At 53.5% G+C, this 20,190-nt stretch overlaps 1 protein-coding gene across 8 annotated transcripts in view; it reads left to right on the forward strand.

Annotated features, from left to right (window-relative positions):
* Positions 1-20,190, forward strand: part of ALDH4A1 (aldehyde dehydrogenase 4 family member A1) — a 31,993-nt gene that overhangs the window by 1,583 nt on the left and 10,220 nt on the right. For 4 of the 8 annotated variants that reach the window (XM_009234365.3, XM_009234372.4, XM_054520696.2 and 1 more), the window contains exons 2-8: positions 11,662-11,755; positions 12,314-12,406; positions 15,270-15,317; positions 16,153-16,308; positions 18,348-18,497; positions 18,579-18,653; positions 19,888-20,075. In XM_009234365.3, coding sequence (XP_009232640.1) covers positions 11,662-11,755; positions 12,314-12,406; positions 15,270-15,317; positions 16,153-16,308; positions 18,348-18,497; positions 18,579-18,653; positions 19,888-20,075 — 804 coding nt within the window. 8 annotated transcript variants of the gene reach the window in all.

Here is a 20,190-nt window from a genome sequence, read left to right on the forward strand (position 1 = left end):
CCCAGGAGCAGTTCAGGGGTGGAGCTGCCCTTCAAATCCCGATTTGCAAACCTGACATTGTGGAGCCAGGTGCCTGGACCCTTGCCCACTCAATGACAAATATTCTCAGAGCCCCTCCAGCTCGGAGCTAGGTTTGGAGAGGTAGGTGGGACACAGACCCTGCCCCAGAGGGGTTCCTAGTCTGGTGGGGCTGCCCACCTGTGGATCAGCCCCCACTCCCATTTGAGTTTTGTTTGCTTGACCTCTGGGGCTGTTAGTGGCTGTGTCTTTCCTGATGAGCTGTGCCCTTTCTGAGTTAATCAGTGGCCCTCTCCCTTCCCCCAAGGGATGGCATGGTGGTGCTCTGAGCACAAGTGAGTTTCAACACTGCTGTGTGTCCTCTGTGGGTGGAGAGGGGATAGGAAAGGGTGCAGGAAGAGGACATGGGACAGAGGGGTTCTTCTTCTAGGCTGATACTGGGGCCACACTTGCCATACTCCCTGTGTGATCCCGTTTGCAGGCCTTCCCTGCACTCTGAGACTCAGGAAGATGGGGCTTATAGAGTCCTGTGTTTACTGCGTGCCTGCTGTGAGCTGGTGCTCTACCAAACACCCTGGAGGTGAGGAGTACCCAGGGAATTTACGTGGGGTGGGGCCTTTGAGGAGTTTTCGGCTTAATAGGGGAGAAATGCGTAGGAAAAACCTCCAATATCTAGTAGAAAGCAATCCATATTCTAAAAGATAAGCCCATGATAACAATAATTATCAAGCAATCAAGCACCACGGGCTTAACACTGAGCCGGTAAGTACTGTCTCATTCCTGTCTTATCATGGGAAATGATCTGCCATTCAGAGATATATGACTGAAATTACAGTTGGTCTAAATCCAGATTTATGCTCTGAATTATGAGGCCTCCTGAATTGAGAGGGGAAAGAGAAAGAGCATTTTGCAGCCGGTTCCCTGAGCTCAGGTTACCCCTTTGATACAGCAGCTGGCCGCATGCCCTAGACAGGATTTCTCAACCTCACCACTATTCGCATTTGGGGCTACATTTTGGTTGCTGTGGAGTCTGTCCTGTGCACTGTAGAATGTTTAGCAGCGTCCCTGGCCTTTACCCACTGCATGTCAGGGGCACCCCCGGCCCTGACAATTACAAAAAAAAAACCCTGGCCCTGACAGGAAATACAAGTTCCCAGACATTGCCAGATGTTACCTGGGGGACAAAAATCACCTCTGGTTGATAGCCACTGCTCTAGAGGAACAGCTTTGGTATTTGATCACTTGTTCATTTACTCAGCGAACATTTAGGGCACACCTGTGACGTGCCGTGTCTGCATTTATGGAGAAACAGTCATGGGGCATTTTCAGTGACATCCCTCAGTGTCGTACGTGTAAAACTCTAGTCCTGAAAAAAACCGCTGCTTTTGAGGAACGGGTATAGGAGATGTTTCTTAGTGTTTTCTTTTTTGCCTTGAGTGCCAGGAATCTCTGCTAGTTTTAAAAAATACCCTTGATACATGTTTTCTTTTAGTTTAATACATGTCCATTGTGAAAAGTACAGATAAGGCAAAAAAAATAGAAAAATCACCTGGAATTGTACCACACAGAGGTACCCACTGTTAACATTTTGATTCATGTCCTTTAACTTTCCATGAATATATATGCTTTAAAAAAAACCTCATAGAAACAAGCTCATCTGCCCATACTTTACTGTAGCTTGTTTTTTCCCTTTATACACTTGTCTGCCTTACAGTGTGTTCCCAGGCCCTGGAACTGTGTCTGGCACCTGGTAAGCCCTTGGCAAACATTTAGGGAATGAATGAACTTATCATGTGAGCGCTTCCTTGTCAATCGATATTTATCACGGCCAGCCTCAGGACAATCACCATAAACGTGTGGCCTTTATAGGTGGGCCCAGGGATGGCGGCTGGTGACAATGACTGCCATTTACTTTTTATGTGGATTATTTTACTCAGCCTCTCAGCAACCTATGATGTAGGGGTTACCACCCCCATTTCACAGATTAAACAACTGAGGCCCATGGAAATTAAGGAAAACTTGTCCGAGGCCTTGAGCTGGTGAACACCAGGCCTCCCAACTGACTGTCTCTTTTCTCCTTTAACCCTGACTTCCTGTTTTTTTCTCAATCAGCTTTACCATCAATGTCCTCAGTTCTTGTTGGAAACAGGCGGGATACAGATTAATAGTCAGCCCAGGCATGTAGTAGGCTTATAAGAGTTCACTTCTGTTCCTTACTTCTTGTGCCAAGCCCAGACATGACTCCTGCTCAGCCCATCTGACATCAGGGGGCTTGTGGGCCGGAATTGGCTACTGCCGTGTCCCCTGCAGTGATCTTGGGTAATTTTGGACTCTTCTCAGGCTACCTGATGGTTTAATTTTCAAAATATCAAAAGCATACAATGCTTTTCCCAGTCTGCCCGGCCCTTGGATGGGCACAGCTTGCCCTGGGTCGGGGGCTGGCATTTCCCACCATTCCTTAGACATTCTCTACTCTTGAACTCCTCCAGCCAGTGGCTGGGGCAGTGCCTTTGGCCTGGAATGTCCTGCTGGCCACCTCGGTGAGTCCATCCAGTGCTTTGTGGCCTTGGCAAGGCAGCTTCTGTCCGTTCAGTATCCTCTTCTGCAAAATGGGGATGATTGTATTAACAGCCACGTAGCAGGTGGCTGCAAGGATTAGCGGTGATGTGACCAGTGGTTTCCTGGATGCTGGTACCAAATGTGTGCTCTGTGAGTATTTGAGTGAAAGAATAATTAAAACCTGTGATTATCATCACACTTCTAAAGTAGTGAAAGCGCCATTGAGGCAGTGTTTGGCAGTGGCACCCATGGGAGCAGCCTGCCTCCTGTGCCCGGCATCTGGCCCGGCACACAGTGGGTGTTGAACGGTTGCTATTGAGATGGTCCAGAACACAGCATGGCTTGGATCCTGGCTCCAACTCTTGGCAGCTCTGTGGCCCCGGGCAGGTTACTCACCCTCTCTGGGCTCCCTTATGTTCTCATATGGAAAATAAAGATGACAGTAGTAGTCACCTTATAGGATTGTCCTGCGGGTTAAATGGTCTCATACATGAAAAGCACTTTGGAGTGCCCAGCACCTGAAATGCTTAGTAAGTGCTGCTGTGGTTATGATGATCCCCCTCTCCCACCAATGGGCTTCCTGGAGTGATCATCTTCGATCAGGAATATCAAGACAGCAGGGGCCCAGCAGTGAAGGATGGTGGCGGGAGGGGAGGTATGGACCTCAGATGTTCTCGGTCTCTTCCGTTTATTCCAATTAAGTACCCCAGATGCCAAACCCCTTCTGTTATTATTGTTGGTTTTTTTGTTTGTTTGTTTGTTTGTGTTGGAGACAGAGTCTCACTCTGTTGTCCAGGCTGGAGTACAGTGTCACGATCTCAGCTCACTGCAGCCTCAACCTCCTGGGCTCAGTCATCCTCCCACCTCAGTCTCCCAAGTAGCTGGAACTACAGGCACATATCACCATACCCAGCTAATTTTTGTATTTTTTTTCGTAGAGACGGGGTTTCACCATGTTGGCCAGGATGGTCTCCACCTGCTGGGCTGAAGTGATCCTCCTGCCTCAGCCTCCCAAAGTGCTCGGATTATAGGCGTGAACCACCATGTCCAACCCTCTGTTAGGGTTTTGACCCTGCTCGCCTCAGGGGGTGGAAGAGACTTCTCCCCTTCTTACAGCCTCCTTAATCCCCAAACCTTCCCTTGCCTGGCAGAGGTCATGGCATGGAGTCAAGAGTCCCTGGGCTGAGCTGCTGTGCCAGTGGACAGCTGAGTGACCTTGGGCAAGTCACTGCCCACCTTGGGGCGGCCGCTTTCCTCAGGTGGAAATGAGGTTCTAGCTGTATGGTGAGGAGGATGAACGTGTCCCATCAGCCCCACCTGACCATGGGCCTCTGAGATGTTCCAGGTGCTTCAGCCATACTGTAAGTCTCCTGAGTAAGGAACTCCTGGGGTCAAATCCTGCTCTGTCACTCATGAGCTGTGACCCTGAGCCAGGAGTGAGTAACTCTGAACCTCATCTGTAAACAGATCATTCTACGGTCGAGTATCCCTCATCTGAAATGCTTGAGAACAGAGTGTTTCGTTTTTTGGGTTTTTGTTTTTTTGAGATGGAGTCTTGCTCTACCTCCCAGGCTGGAGTATAGTGGCAAGATCTTGGCTCACTGCAACCTTCACCTCCTGGGCTCAAGCCATCCTCCTACCTCAGCCTCCTAAGTAGCTGGGACTACAGGCACACGCCACCACGTCCAGCTAATTTTTGTACTTTTAGTAGAGATGGAGTTTTGCCATGTTGGCCAGGCCGGTCTAGAACTCCTGACCTCAAGTGATCCGCCCTCTTCAGCCTCCCAAAGCGCTGGGATTACAGGCATGAGCCACTGCGCCTGGCCGGAAGTGTTTTGTATATTGGACTTGCTTGGATTTTGGAGAATTTGCTGAACCAGTTGAGCATCCCTACTCCCAAGTTCCAAAGTCCAAAATGCTCCAATGAGCATTTCCTTTGAGCGTCGTGTTGACACTCAAAAAGTTTCAGATTTTGGAGCATTTCGGATTTTGGATTTTTGGATCAGAGATGCTCAACCTGTCATGCGTTCCTCATACACTTGTGTGGTGGATTCAGTGAGATGATCTTGTCTCACTTAGGTTAGTGCTTGGCATGTGGTGGCAAGTGCTTGACAAATGTTGCCTGATGTTTGCTGGGCAGTGGCTGAAGCAGCTCATCCCTGGCGTTGGGTCTTTCTTCTTTTTTGAGACAGCGTCTCGCTCTATTGCCCAGGCTGGAGTGCAGTGGCACGATTTTGGCTCACTCCAACCTCTGCTTCCCGGGTTCAAGCAATTCTTCTTCCTCAGCCTCCCAAGTAGACGGGATTACAGGCATGCGCCACCAAGCCCAGCTAATTTTTGTATTTTTAGTAGAGACGGGGTTTCACCATGTTGGCCAGGCTGGTCTCAAACTCCTGACCTCAAGTGATTCACCCTCCTCAGCCTCCCAAAGTGTTGGGATTACAGGTGTGAGCCACTTTGCCTGGCTGGGCCTTTCTTTCCCTCCAGGCCCCGCCCTGGGCCCTGCACTTCTCTGCTCACCTGGTGTTGCCTTTATCTCAGTGATAGGGAGGATTAGCCTTATCAGGCTCCAGATAATGGCTGGAAAAGCCAGGAGGCTGCATGAAGCAAAGATAATTTCCTTTCTATTTCTCCTCTCCTTGTCCTTGGCCCCCCCTCACCCTAGCCACTGGGGAACCCAAGGGGCCAGTGTCCAGCCCCAGGTGATAGCAGAAGAGCATTGGCCTTGGAGTCCAGTCCTGGGGGCCTGGTGTCAGCTCTGACACTCATGCATTGATTGCATTTCTCAGGTGCTTACTGTGGCCGGTCAGTGTGTTAGGCTTGGGGTGCCTGGTGGTGAATGGAATGGGTACGGGCTGGCTGTGTGGAGCCTGTGGCCTGGCGGGCACACAGATGGTCAGTCAGAGCTCTATAATAGGGTTTTCACTAGTGCTTCCAGAAAAGTCTAGAGCTATGAGAGATCCGATAGGAGCCCCATTCCGGCTGTGTGAGGTTGGACCAGTGGAGGGCATCTCAAGCAGAGAGGACCCCAGAAGAGACCGGGGTGGCTGGATTGCAGCAAATGGGGCAGGGCGATGGGGAATACGTTTGGAGGCCTTGGTAAGGGTTCTGATGTCTTTATTTTAGAAGAAATGAGAAGCCACTGAGTAGTTTCTCACTGAGCTCCCCACTGTGCCACCTCTCTGATGATCAGATTTTCATGTTAACTTTGGTTGCGGTGTGGACCTGAATGACTTGGAGACTGGAGCAGGACTGGCATAGCATGAGTCCAGGTGAAAGTGAATAGTACCTCGGACCAGGTGTCTTGGACAAGGTGGAGTCTGGGCCCTCTGTGTCTTTTCAGTTTTTCCCTCTATAGATTTCTGAAGCTGCGTTGGCTGGCCCGCAGCTCCTTGCAACCCTGACATCTCCTGGTGCAGAAGGTGAAACGGTGCATGGCCTTTGTAGATCAGATCCCAGTACTTGCAACCCTGACATCTCCCGGTGCAGAAGGTGAAACGGTGCATGGCCTTTGTAGATCAGATCCCAGTACTTGCAACCCTGACATCTCCCGGTGCAGAAGGTGAAACGGTGCATGGCCTTTGTAGATCAGATCCCAGTACTTGCAACCCTGACATCTCCTGATGCAGAAGGTGAAACGGTGCATGGCCTTTGTAGATGAGATCCCAGTACTTGCAACCCTGACATCTCCTGGTGCAGAAGGTGAAATAGTGTGTGTCCTTTGTAGATCATATCTCAGTACTTGCAGCCCTGACATCTCCCGCCGCAGGAGGTGAAACGGTGCATGGCCTTCGTAGATCAGATCCCAGCATTTGTAGCCCTGACATCTTCCGGTGCAGGAGGTGAAACGGTGCATGGCCTTCCTGGATTGGATCCCACTTGTAGAGGGTGAGGGGGACCAACTTGAGGTCTCCGGCCCAGGGCATGAGCAGAAAGGGCACTGCAGATTTTCAGGGAAACCTGAGTCAGATTCAGACTCTGCCTTGTGCCGCCTTCCCTAGGTGGGAGGACTGAGGGCTGCTCTGAGAAAGGTTGGGTTGGATCCATATCCGCCTCCCAGAGCCAGGCACTTCCTGGGTGCTTGGAAAACGCGTGCTGAATAATTGAGTGAGCTGTTATTGACTGATCCGATCTATCTCTGCATCATTGCCATGTGGAATAAATGTGTACTGACTGCATAAATACGTGAATGGATGAGGAATGCCGTCCTGCCAAGAAGGTCTTCATGGATCCTCAGAGAGGCCCCAAGTCCTGTGACTGATTCATCTCTGCCTTCACCCGAGCAGCCAGTGGATGGATACTCCTGTTAGCCCAAAATTGTTCATGAACCAAAAAGAAAAAAGAAAGAAAAAAGAAAGCACTGATGGGTGGGAGTCCCTAGGTTATTTTTAGCTGCAGTTGACTCAGGCTGAACTTTGAACTAGTGTCTGTTCTCCAGGCCACGCTCAGAATGATGGACGGACAGCTGGGCCAGTGCTTGGAGACTTCCAGGCACAGAGAAAGCCATGGGGGCATGTGATCCTGAGGTCACAGTGGGCATCTGGGCCTCTGCCCTGTGGAAGGAGGAGGGAGGCCTGCAGGATCTCTGACTCTGACATTTCCTGGGAGGGAACGGAGAAAGGAGAACTGGCCGCTACTACATTTATTTATGTATTTTGAGATGGAGTCTTGCTCTGTTGCCCAGGTGGAGTGCAGTGGCACGATCTGGGCTCACTGCTACCTCTACCTCCTAGGTTCAAGCGATTCTCCTGCCTCAGCCTCCTGAGTAGCTGAGCGTATAGGCGCGTGCCACCATGTCTGGCTAATTTTTTTGTATTTTTAGTAGGATGGTGTTTCGCCATGTTGGCCAGGCTGGTCTCGAACTCCTGACCTCAAGCAATCCGCCCACCTTGGCCTCCCAAAGTGCTGGGATTACAGGCGTGAGCCACTGCAACCGGCCTACTACGTTTTAACCTGGGGATGGAATATGGTGCTGTGTATTCCTCCAGTAGTTGCTGAGTACCTGGGCCAGCCCCCGAGGCTGTGATTTTTGGGGGCATCTGGGAGCCCATTTGTCTCTGAAAGCCTAATCTAGTGAAATAGCATTCTGAGACCTTTACAATTTTCTTTGGAAAGCAAGAGCAGGAGGGGTGAGGAAAGGCCAACACTTGTAATCCTCCTGATGACCCTGCAAGGTGCATCATGTCAACCTTAAATAGTGAGATTCAGAAAGTAGGATTAAGTAGTTTATTCAAGCTCAGAACTTGAGCATGGCCACTGGGGAGCATAGATTCAAGTTACCTCGAATATATACTCCGATTAGCTGCAGTAACAACTGGGATTTTAAGGTGCGGAGGAAAGAGGCAGTTTCTAAGTCATTTACCAAAAATTTATATTAAAATAATATAAGCTACTGGCCGGGCATGGTGGCTCACGCCTGTAATCCCAGCACTTTGGGAGGCCAAGGCGGGTGGATCACTTGAGGTCAGGAGCTCGAGACCAGCCTGGCCAACATGGTGAAACCTCATCTCTACTAAAAATACAAAAAATGAGCTGGGTGTGGTGGCGGGCACCTGTAATCCCAGCTACTTGGGAGGCTGAGGCAGGAGAATTGCTTGAACCCGGGAGGTAGAGGTTGCAGTGAGCTGAGATCGCACCACTGCACTCCAGCCCAGGTGACAGAGTAAGACTCCGACTCAAAAAAAAAAAAAAAAAAAAAAAGCTACTGATTGGCTGTGCATTGTTCTTTATGTGACACTTTCCGGGATCATGAAGTTAATGGATGAGGCAGCTAGTCAGAAACAAAATGCCTTGAAATAATTGCCACTGGGTGTGGATGCAAAGGGCATGACTCAGGTCCGGTATTCGTGTCTCCCTGGGCCTGATACCTTTTGCATACTTCACATAGCTCACACTGCTCTGAGCTATTTTTCTCTTTTCGGTAGTATTGTCCCCATTTTCCAGGTGAGGAAACTGAGGCTCGCAGACTTTCTAAGAATGCACTGAGGTCATGGAGCAGGTGTGAGCTTTGCCTCCAGATTTGTCCACTTCTGGGGCCTGTGCTTTTCCCGTCCACTGGGACCTGGGCTCCAAAGAGGGGCTGGGACAGACTCAGTTATTTAGAGTCCCGCTTCTCGGGTGAAAGAGTTGATGGTGATATCTGGCTCACCATCTTTGGTGGGTGTGGTGCTGTTGAGGCCCAGAGCGCGGCTGGAATACATGGTCAGGAGCTTAGCTGAGGTCCCTGTCAGAAGCTTCCAGATGGTCCCAGGGGATTGACACTGCCTTGCCCCTTTCTGAGGGACTGTGGAGACTCGTGGCTGCCTCTCCATTCTTTCCATGATGGTAGACGAGAGAGGGCCCTGCAGATTTTAATGTATTTATCATTATCAAATCTCCATAGTAACCCCATGAGGGGGTGTCAGTGTTTTACACAGGAAAACTGGCTTCAAGACATGTGACTTGCCCAAGGTCACACAGCTAGTGGGAGGCAGAGTCGGGGTGGGGAGTGCAGAGCTACCAGCTCAGGGTGGAGGTTGGTGGGGAGGGAAGGGGAGTGGAGAGAAGGTCCTATGTGCTCACTTTACCTGCCAGGATCTTGGGTGCCCTGCCCCTGCCTCTCCCTCTCCCTCTACCATACAGGCCCGTCTCAGCCCCTCCGTCTGCCTCCTTCTACCTGGGATGCTCTTCCCAGCTCCTCTCAAGCCTCCTTTAAGTCCCTCTCAGGGTCACCTCCTCAGAGAGGCCTTCCCTGACCACCCTGGCTGAAGCAGCCCTGTTGTCCCCCTTGTTTGCCATGCTCACTATCTGCGGTTACCTTGCTTATTTCCTGACCAGGCCTCACACTGAAGGTCACCTGTGTGCAGCCAGGGGCCTCGCTGTCTCTGTCACTGCTTTATCTCCAAGGTCTGAGACGGCACCAGAGACCCGGCAGGTCCTCAGTCAACCTTGCGGAATGAACACAGGGCCTGGCCACACTCCTTTGGTTTTGTGTCCTTCCTTCAGGCCTCCCAGGCTGGGTTTTTGAGCCCCAGACTCCTTCTGGCCCCCGACACTCATAGCCAGGCCAGTCTGTCTCCCATAGGGCAAAAACAATCTCACAGAACACTAGCCTCAGGCCACGTCCCTCTGAGACCTTGATCAGATGAGACACAATAAGCCCTCTTCCTGATTTTTTTTTTTCCTTGAGATGGAATCTTGCTCTGTCATCCGGGCTGGAGTGCAGTGGCGTGATCTCAGCTCACTGCAACCTCTGCCTCCTGGGTTCATGCGATTCTTCTGCCTCAGCCTCCCGAGTAGCTGGGAGTACAGGAGTGGGCCACTACGCTCAGCTAATTTTTGTATTTTTAGTAGAGACGGGGTTTTACCATATTGGCCAGGCTGGTCTCAAACTCCTGACCTCAAGTGATCCGCCCACCTTGGCCTCCCAAAGTCCTGTGATTACAGGTGTGAGCCACCACGCCTGGCCTCATCTTCATGATTTTTGTCTAAGCACGGACAGAAACAAGGTCTCTGTGCCACCCACAAAGCTCTGCACATCTTGGTAAATGTTCCTTTTTCCCAGTCAGCCTCACCCCCACTTTCTGACGGCAGCCAATCCAGAGCTAACCCTGGCTTCCTTAAACCCTCCCCAAGTCACCCTGCCAAACCCCATGGGTTTCCTAACAGCATCTTACTGAGATGCCCTGTGGTTCCCTATGCTGTGTGTTTTCTCTCATTGCGCCGACCAGTGAACCCCACCTGTGCACCTCCAGCTGTTCTGGGTTGTCTGGGGCCATTGACACCAGACAGAGGTGATATCTGGGCCTTCTGGACTCAAGTGCAAGTTTCGCCTACTCTTGATCTTGAACTAGTCATTTTCCTTTTAGGACCGAAATGCCCTTATTTCTGTAGAGAGATGGCTGGTGAGGCCCATCCTATGCCACGGTAGATGGGAAGTTTGTCAATTTCAAGTGCCCTTTGGGCATTAGCTGACTTTGTCATGATGGTTCTTCTCATTTACAGTGGGGGAAACAGGCCTGAAAGGGAAGCCCCACAGCTGGGAGGTGGCAGAGCTGAGGCTCCAGCTCTGGAATGACTGACCCCAGCGTCCTAGCTTTGAGCCACTTGACCTCCCACCTTGTGATCCTCAGATGTGGTAGGGGGTGGTGGAAAGAGGTCAGAGGATTTGAGCAAGGCGTTCTTGAGACTCAGTGCCCTGGAATCAGGCACCTCACCCCCAGGGCCAGCCCTCCCGGGGCTGTGAGCTGAGCTCAGGGCAGCCCTCCAAGTTCCTGCTCCACATCTTGGACATTCCTGTCCACCCGAGGCTCTCAGCCCTTTGTGCCAAGGGGACCTCAGCTGGTTCACATTCTGAGGAGACTGTGTTCTGGAATGTGCTGCCCTTTCAGCTTAGAGCGAGAAGGAGCTTGGGTCTTTTTGGGATAAAGCCTGCCTTGTGGGAGAAGAAAGGGAGAGTAACGCTTTGCATGTGCAAAATACTTAAACATGGTTTTGCATCTATGAGTTTAAACTTCAAACAACCACGTGAGTTCGGTGTGATTATTCTTACTTGATAGATGTAGAACCACGCTCACAGGAGGCAACTCACAGGCTCAAGGACACATAACCGTGGGACTGGGACTTGAACCTTGGGTTGTGGACCCCCAAGGTGGGTTTTTGTTGTTGTTTTGAGATGGAGTTTTTCGCTCTCTCACCCAGGCTGGAGTGCAGTGGCATGATCTCAGCTCACTGCAACCTCTGCCTCCTGGGTTCAAGCGATTCTCTTGCCTCAGCCTCCCGAGTAGCTGGGACTACAGACACACACACCACCGCACCTGGCTAGTGTTTAAAATATTTTTAGTAGAGACGGGATTTCACCGTGTTGGTCTCGAACTCCTGACCTCAAGTGATTTGCCCCCCTTGGTCTCCCAAAGTGCTGGGATTACAGGCGTGAGCCACTGTGCCCAGCCCAAGGTGGGTTTTTGACCCCCCACTTTCTAGTTGCATTGGATTTCAGGCTCTGGGTGCCCACCTAGGACCCCCTGTCAGAGGTAGAGGGGCTGGGGGCTGGTGGTGGGGCCGCTGCTGACCTCTCTGTCTCTGTCCCCTGCCCTTGTGTCCCAGGCTGCGGTGGAAGCACACCTCCTCCCTGAAGGTGGCCAACGAGCCCGTCTTAGCCTTCACGCAGGGCAGCCCTGAGCGAGATGCCCTGCAAAAGGTAATGGGAGGATGGGGGGCACCTGAGAGGTGCAGGGCATGGAGCAGAGGCCGTCCCCAGCAGCCCTGAGATAGCGCTCCATGCCTGCAGCCATCACCCGCTTCTGTCCTTGCTCCCAGCCTTGGGAGGAAGCCTGGGAGGACTGTGGGTCTGAAGTGTGGGAACAGCTGGGAGGACCAGGGTGGCAGCCTGGAGCTACTTTGGGATTTCTCAGGCCAGGTCAGATGTCATAAGCCCAGTTGTTTTATACTTAAACATGTTTTCCAGTTAACTGCCAGCATTTTAAAGATCATGAGATTTCATATAAGTTTCAGGTGCAGTTTTTTTATCTCTGTGTCATGGGTAGACCTCACCTTCCTGCAGGGTGACAATGGCTGGAGCAGAGTCCGGCTGCCCCCGAGGGAAGCACACATTCTCTGATGGCCACTGACCCGGCCTGACCCCCTTCTCATTTCTGTGTCAGCCTGGGCACCTCCGTCTGTGGACTCTGCGTCAGGGTTTTAGATGGGAGGAAGCGAGGAAGGCAGTGACCATACCCACTCTTGTCCCTCTCCCCAGGCCTTGAAGGACCTGAAGGGCCAGACGGAAGCCATCCCATGCGTGGTGGGGGATGAGGAGGTGTGGACGTCGGACGTGCGGTACCAAGTGTCGGTATGTCCAGCGGGTGGGCAGGGCTCAGCCCCTCCCCTGAATATGTGACCTCTTTCTCTGACAGCTCGTAAGCTTATAATGTGTGGGCTCTGACTTCAAGGCCTTTATAGTGCCCCTCCCCACCCCAGATTTTGAATTCTGTGGACCAGTAAAACTTCCCAAAGCAAAGGATGGCACCCACACTGCATCCAGCCCATAGCGGCATCCTGTGTCTGGGCAAGAAAGGCCGTGAGGGGTCCACACAGCATCTTCTGTTATTCCTCATAGATTTCTTGCCAAGGGGGTTTGGGAGCTAATGACAAAGAGCTGGGCCCCAGGCCCCGAGCGCCTCAGATGGCATTGGCCTAAGAAGCCCCCATGCTTGGAGTTTATCCATCCAGAAACTGGCATGTACTTTACGTGGGCCAGGAAACTCATAGGTCTGTGATTTGAGGGAGAGTAAAAGGTCGGCCCTTTTGCAAACGGGGAAAGCACATTCTGGCTCTGTCTGGCTGAAACCCTGGGCAGATGTGTGCAGGGGGAGGGGTGACTGAGGGGGAGGACCCAGGTCCCCCACTCTGAAGGTTCCCAGGACAGCCTGGGGCAGGAGTTGACCACAGAGGTGTCCTGGAGCTCTAGTTGCTGGGTCAGGACTACCTGGAGCTGTCTAAGCGTGGCCTGGGGTCTGCAGGCATTGGCCAGGTCACTCTGTCTGTCACTGGGTGTGTGTGCAGGTGCCAGCTGACAGCAGCACCCGCCACCCAGCTCCCTGGTTGTCTCTGTAACTGCCTAGAGCTTGCCCTCACCTGTAGCTCCCCAGGCGTCTGAGGCTGCATGGCAGCTGGGATTTTTCCAGGCAGCGAGGCTCCGGCATTCTGATAAGCCCCTGGGTGGCTACTGCTGATTTTCATTTCCCACATTGCCACGCCGACCTGGCTGGAGGTTCTGGCCATGTGCTGATCACTGTGGCACCCGACATTTGGGGTACTGGGGTGTGTGGGGGCAGGATGTATGTTTGCTGGGACATAGCGCTGACAGGGCTCTGCAGTCCACTGGGGCCCAGGTCGCAGCCACCTTCTCTGCCCCTAAGCATCACAGGCCAATCTCAGGTATGGTCCGAATACAGAGTGACTGTGCCGGGCTTTAACATGAAGGAGAATGGTCACTTTCTACTCAAGCCTAGACCAGCGCTGGCCAATAGAATTTCCTGCAGTGATGACAGAAACGTTCCAGATCTGCATTGTCCGTTCCAGCGGCCATGGGCCACCATGTGTGGTTGTCGAGCACGTGAATTGTGGCTCGTGGCTACTGTTTTAGACAGGAAAGCTCCAATAACCCACCAGAAGACGGATAGGTAGCAAAAGTGTCAGCTATTACGATATAAACTATCTTGCCAGCCCTAGGAAGGAAAGAAGTGAAATTTCTCCCTGCTTCGTTGGTCATGCTAGCATTCACCACTGCCGGTGAATGCTAGGGTTTGAAGGGAAGACAGGGGTTAAAGACACACACACACAGAGACAGGGCGGCTGAAACAGCAACACCAGTAATATTGCAGAAACCTGAGGAAGTGGGGGACCAGCTTAATGCCAGGGCCCACCGCTGCTTACAGGCTGGGGTACTCATCGGTATGGGTGAGACGGGTCTGGGCAGTACGGCTTGCTGCCTGGCAGGATATTGATAAGATGTTGTTATGATCAGGTGGTTTGGTCCTTTCCGGTGGGATGTCATCGTGGTGTTCCTTGTACCTTTACCCAGCAAGATACGATAGGGAATTTTTTTTTTTTTTTTTTTTTTTTTTTTTTAGACGGAGTCTCGCTCTGTCGCCCAGGCCGGAATGCAGTGGTGCGATCTCGGCTCACTGCAAGCTCTGCCTCCGAGGTTCATGCCATTCTCCTGCCTCACCCTCCCGAGTAGCTGGGATTACAGGCGACCGCCACCACGCCCAGCTAATTTTTTGTATTTTTAGTAGAGATGGGGTTTCACCATGTTAGCCAGGATGGTCTCGATCTCCTGCCCTCGTGATCCGCCCGCCTCGGCCTCCCAAAGTGCTGGGACCACAGGTGTGAACCACCGTGCGCGGCCGATAGGGAAGTTTCTTTAGGTGGGCCTTTGTCCGCCTTGCAGTCAGGCGGCTGAGTCGGATGTTTCTCGTGGCCTGAGCTCCTGTGAAATGTTTCACTTGGACCAAGGTCTGCAAAATAGCGGGGAGCTTACAAAATGGTGTGGTTTGGACCAACACCAGGTTGTGTTTATAAATGTTTGTTGAGGATCTTCCTATTTAGATTAGTAAATCTGGGGCTTAGGAAACAATTGCTCTGTCCATAATAGCTTCCGGGCAGGGCGGAAGTCCCAAGCATGTCACAACACCGGTGCATTCTTTAGGGCCTCACCTGGTTTTGTTGCCCATGGTGGCAGCCTCATGCTGGACCAAAGAATTTTCATCCATGATCCCCTTTGCTTCTCCTGTCCATGCTAAGAGACAGGGAGGGCAGTCCCCATTTCCTAGATGAGGAGACTTAGGGGAGGAAGTGAGCTTACCTGGGGCCCCACAGCTAGTAGGTGGCAGAGCCAGGATTCCAACCCATGTCTCTCAGACGACAAAGGTCCGTGCTTTCCTGGAAAGACCCTGTGGTCTATGCCTTTCTCCTGGACCCTGAGCCTTCTGGAGAAGGAGCCATGTCTTACTCATGGTATAGCGGGTACACCAGCACCCTTAACAGGGAGCAACCTGTGGCCTGGGCACTGGGGAGGGCTTCATGGGAGCAGCGGGGGAGAGCAGGCGTGTCCAGGACTTTCCTGGAAAACTGACTCTGAGCCCGGCCCTCTCCGTCCTTATCCTGGCACCTCCCTCCCGGGCAGGGACCTCACTCTTCTCTCCTTTCAGCCTTTTAACCATGGACATAAGGTGGCCAAGTTCTGTTATGCAGACAAGGTGAGTGAGCCTCTGCGCCTGGTGACCCAGGGGTTAGGGTTGCTGCCGCTGCCCTGCCCTGCCAGCTGCTGATATGGCGGGGGCAGGGGGCATCAGTTGCTGTGTCCTTCTTTGGCCATGGTGGGTAGGTGGCAGGGGGTGGCTGGCACTGAGGGAGTCCCTGGGTGATGTCTTTGACTGGGCCAGGCATGCAAAGGTTAACTTGAGCCAAATACAACCTGCCTCAGCCAGGGCTGAGACATTCCCAGACACGCCCATTGTGGTGGGGCAGACCTTGGACTGGGGAGGAGGTGGATTCTGGAAGGCTGAGTCAGGGCAATTGGAGACACCATCGATGGAAAGCCAGGCCAAGAATTGGCACTGGAAAGGGCCAGCAGGAGGGGCTGGGGTGGCTGGGGGTCCAGGAGCTGGCACTGTGTGCCGATGAGGGCAGTTGGGGTCTGGGAGGCCAGCAGCAGAGCCGTGTCTCAGGCTCCAGTTGACCTCAAGTTTCTGGATGGTGGGTTAAGGGGCACCAGGTCCCAAGAATAAGGTAAGGTTTTAATTAGAGCATGAGAGAAAGTGGAGCCAGTTTAACAGCTGCGGGACTCAGTGCCAAGGCCTCGGAGAGCTGACCAACCTGGCCGGGCCCTTCAGGCTTCAGACTGGCAGCCACTACAGGCTCTGATGGGACACTGTTGTTGGCAGCTGTGGTGGCAGGGGGCTGAGGGCCCAGGGAGACAGGCATTGTCCCTGGATGGAAGAGAGTGGCCTTCCAGGTCTCTCCTCCCTCGCTTACTCCCCAGGGCCTTTCCCGCTGCAGGCGGCAGTCCCCAACCTCTCCCTCTCCCTTTAGAGCCTGCTCAACAAAGCCATTGAGGCTGCCCTGGCTGCCCGGAAAGAGTGGGACCTGAAGCCTATTGCAGATCGGGCCCAGATCTTCCTGAAGGCGGCAGACATGCTGAGTGGGCCGCGCAGGGCTGAGATCCTCGCCAAGACCATGGTGGGACAGGTGAGGTGCTGGTGGGCCCGGGTGGGTGGGGCGGGGTGGGGTGGGAGTCAGGCATGCCCCACCCATGGCAGCAGACATCAGCTGAAGCGCTTCTGGGTCCCAAGCCCTTTTGGGGACCCAGAGATGTCCTCAAGGGGCAAGGCCTAGGAGCTGGGATGGATGATCACAAATTACTAGGCGAGACAGACTGTGCAGAGCCCGTGTGTCCTGCCTTGGAAATGTCCCCTCTCCTCCATCCCTCTGTCCTGGCTCCTAGGCTTTTGTCATGCTTTGCCTGGACTGGTGGTGGCCTGCACTGTCTCCCTGCCTCCTAGCTTGGTCAGCCCCTTGCTGCCCTCAGAGTGGTCTTTCCAACACCTCCAGGATGTTACTCCTGGCTTATGACCCACCTAGACCTCTCCACCACTGAGAGGCAAGTCCCAAGACCTGAGCCCCATACCCAGCGCCCTTCTGCCCACCTCTGTCCGGCTTACCCACTGCTCTGCCCTTCCCTGCCAAGCTGTCCCACCCATAGTGTAGCCATTTGGCATTTAGCAGGACTCCCTGGTCATGGCAGGCATCCTCTCTGCCTCTGTACACGTGTCCTCCTGCCTGGAATGCTTGCTGTCTCTTCCGTGCTCAGTGAACTCTTACCTCCTGGTCCAGCCCAGATGTCACCCCCTCCGTGAGGCTTCCTGAGCCTTCTCCAGCTGAAAGGACTATTCCTGCCTCTGTTTCCCCAGAGCATGTTGTTCCTGCATCAGTTACAGCTCAGATTGCACTGGAGTATATTGAGTTCCTAGGTACTGCCCCTTTACAAGCTTTTTGGACATAGTAAACATGTCTTGACATTCTCGGTCTTTTTCTGGGCTTTGCATGATACCTTTCAGGAGGCATAGCAAGCCCCTCATCAATGGTTTTCTCTGCACAGAGCTGGCATGACAGCTCCTCACCCTGCTAAATGCAAGTTGAGTGAGGAGTGGCTCTAGCAGGCAGAGTGTGTGGGGGACAGGAGTCGAGGGAGAAAGGGTTATTTCACCACCTCCAGGACCTGAGCCCTACGCTGCCAACTAACCTGGGTTCCTGAAGGGTAAATTGCAGGAGCCAGAACCCAGGCTGCTTTTTGGATCAGGCATTTGCCACAGCCTGCTTCCCGGTCCCCATGGTGAGAGCCCCCTCTGCTGCACGGAGCTGGTATGACAGCCCCTCATCCTGCTAAATGCCTTCTTTGATTGGCTCAGCAGCCCTCTGGGGTTGGCGTCGGCTCTGCGTATTCCCGGTGAGCCGCACATTGCTGGGAAGACACTCTAGGATCAGTTTAGGCTCTCTGTATTTGTCCTAAGACTCAGGAACTTCTAGGAAGCAAGGTACACATCTTAGCTCAGCTTCTTGGGCTGTGTGTCTCTAATAGGTCGTGCACCTGCCAGTGACCTTGGGTGCCAAGAGGGGGCCACGTCAATCTGGAAAAGCCCCGTTCTTGGCTGTCCACAGTTCTTTTCCCTGCAGCCCACATTTGCTGTAGTAAGAATGGATGGTTTAAGGGAATCATAGTCACTCACCTCTTGGTTTTTGGCCCAAACTAACCAGCAAGGCCGAACACCATTCCTGGGGAAGGAGCCATCCACCTCCCACACACCGAGTCTCTGTCCTGGTTTTCCAGTGGCCAGTCTCCAGCTCATGCTAATCTACCCTTCTGTCTGGAAGGCTCTGATCCTGAATTTAGTCTGAGGCTTGACCATAGATCCTTTGCCATGCACCACCATTCAGAGTTGCTATGAAATGAAGACAGTGCATGGGAAGTACCTGGCCTGCTGCAGAAGATCAGTAAATTCTTCTGATCCCATCCAGCCCAGAGGGCTGGCTGTAGGAGGTGCTGGCTCAGGGGCTTGAGAATCCTTTCCCCCTTAGCCCCTGGGATGGGACCTGGTCAGCCCTCCAAATGTTTCCTGGTCCCTCCTGGGGCCCGGCTCAGTGCTCGCTTTGGGCACAGCGTCATATGTGAGAAAAGGATGGACGGGAGGCTGTTGGCTGCTCCTGACCCCCGGCCCTCTGCCTTGCAGGGTAAGACCGTGATCCAAGCGGAGATTGACGCTGCAGCGGAACTCATCGACTTCTTCCGGTTCAATGCCAAGTATGCGGTAGAGCTGGAGGGGCAGCAGCCCATCAGCATGCCCCCGAGCACCAACAGCACGGTGTATCGGGGTCTGGAGGTACCTGCAGGAGGCAGTGGGCGAGCAGGCGGGGGCAGCCCAACGCTGTGGGCCTGACCTCACCGCTGCCTCCTTCCCCAGGGCTTCGTGGCGGCCATCTCGCCCTTTAACTTCACTGCAATCGGCGGCAACCTGGCGGGGGCACCGGCCCTGATGGTGAGATGTGGGCACAGGTGGGACATCGGCAGCTGGTTGTCCTCCTGGTCCCAACAGACAGAGGCCACCCTGAGCCCCTTGGGTCTCAGCCTAGTCATGGGGAGAGGCAGAGAAGGTGGAGGCAGCTTAGGGCTGTAGGTAGGCTTTGGGACCAGAGACCCAGTTTGAATCCCAGCGTCGTCCCTCTCTGCCTGGGAGACCCTGGCAATCCCTGAACTTCTCTGAGGCACAGTTTCCTCACCTGCAAAGTGGAAATAATAGGAAAGCCTCCATGACTGGGTTGTGAGGCTCAAATGAGACACATCCAGCAGCAGGCAGGGCTGGCCCGGAGCTGGCTGAGTGTTGGCGGCTCTGTTGATGATCATTACCGCTGACCTTCAGTGCTCACCATGTGCCTGCTGCTGTCAAGCACGGCATGGAGATGATCTCATTTTATCCTCTCAGCAGCTCCGAGAGGGAGTTGTGACTCTGCCTCTTTGCCAGATGACAAAACTGAGACACACAGCCGTGACTTACTTGGCAAGACTGAGTGACTAGTAAATAAATGATGGAGCAGAGAAAGATTTGGATGTAGTCTCTCTCAGGGTTGATGGTATTCAAGTCACTTCTCTGCCATTATCGGAGTGAGGGTGGCTGTTACTGGATGAAGTCCCAGGCCTATGTGGGAGACGCAGCCCAGCTCCCAGACAGCCTGGGTGGGAGAGGTCCACGTAGTCATCGGGAACCCCGAGCCCCAGACAGGGGCGCTGGATGCTGATGCCGGGGTGTGTACTAGGGACATGGATGGGGACGTCCTCATGCACCTGCGCACAGACAAACATGGTGCATAGCCAGGCAGCCACGTGCCTGGCTGCTGCACATGCCTGACCCAGGACATGTGCTGAGAGAGCCTGTGTGTACTTGCCCCGCCGCGCCCGGTGAGCACTCAGTGACTCTAGCACTAAGAACAGACCTGCCCAGGTGATGGCAGGACCGATCGGTGCAGGCTTCTGGGGAAAGGGAGCCTTGGCCAAAGCATGGGGCAGATCAGCCCGTGCCGGGCCTCCTTGGCAGGGACTTTTTTTGGAGATAGGGCCAGACGCCTTGGAGGAGTGGGGTCGGGTAGGGGATGTCCTGGTTGGCACAGAGTCTGGTGGTTCCAGGTGAGGGACGACCATGCTGTAGGGTGGCATGGGGTGGGGGTTGGGGGCTGGTGGCACCATCCTCATGCATCACTGAAACACCTCCCGGGCAGGGCAACGTGGTCCTATGGAAGCCCAGTGACACTGCCATGCTGGCCAGCTATGCTGTCTACCGCATCCTTCGGGAGGCTGGCCTGCCCCCCAACATCATCCAGTTTGTGCCAGCTGATGGGCCCCTATTTGGGGACACTGTCACCAGCTCAGAGCACCTCTGTGGCATCAACTTCACAGGCAGTGTGCCGTAAGTCTCTGGGGATGGTGTAGGCTGGGGTGGCTAGGGGACGTTCACAGGCAACCCTGCTCACCTGCTGTCTGCCTGGGGATGGGGCTATGAACCCAGGGGTCGTGCACTGACC

The sequence above is a fragment of the Pongo abelii genome, chromosome 1 (assembly GCF_028885655.2).
Source record: "Pongo abelii isolate AG06213 chromosome 1, NHGRI_mPonAbe1-v2.0_pri, whole genome shotgun sequence".
Classification (NCBI taxonomy): domain Eukaryota; kingdom Metazoa; phylum Chordata; class Mammalia; order Primates; family Hominidae; genus Pongo; species Pongo abelii.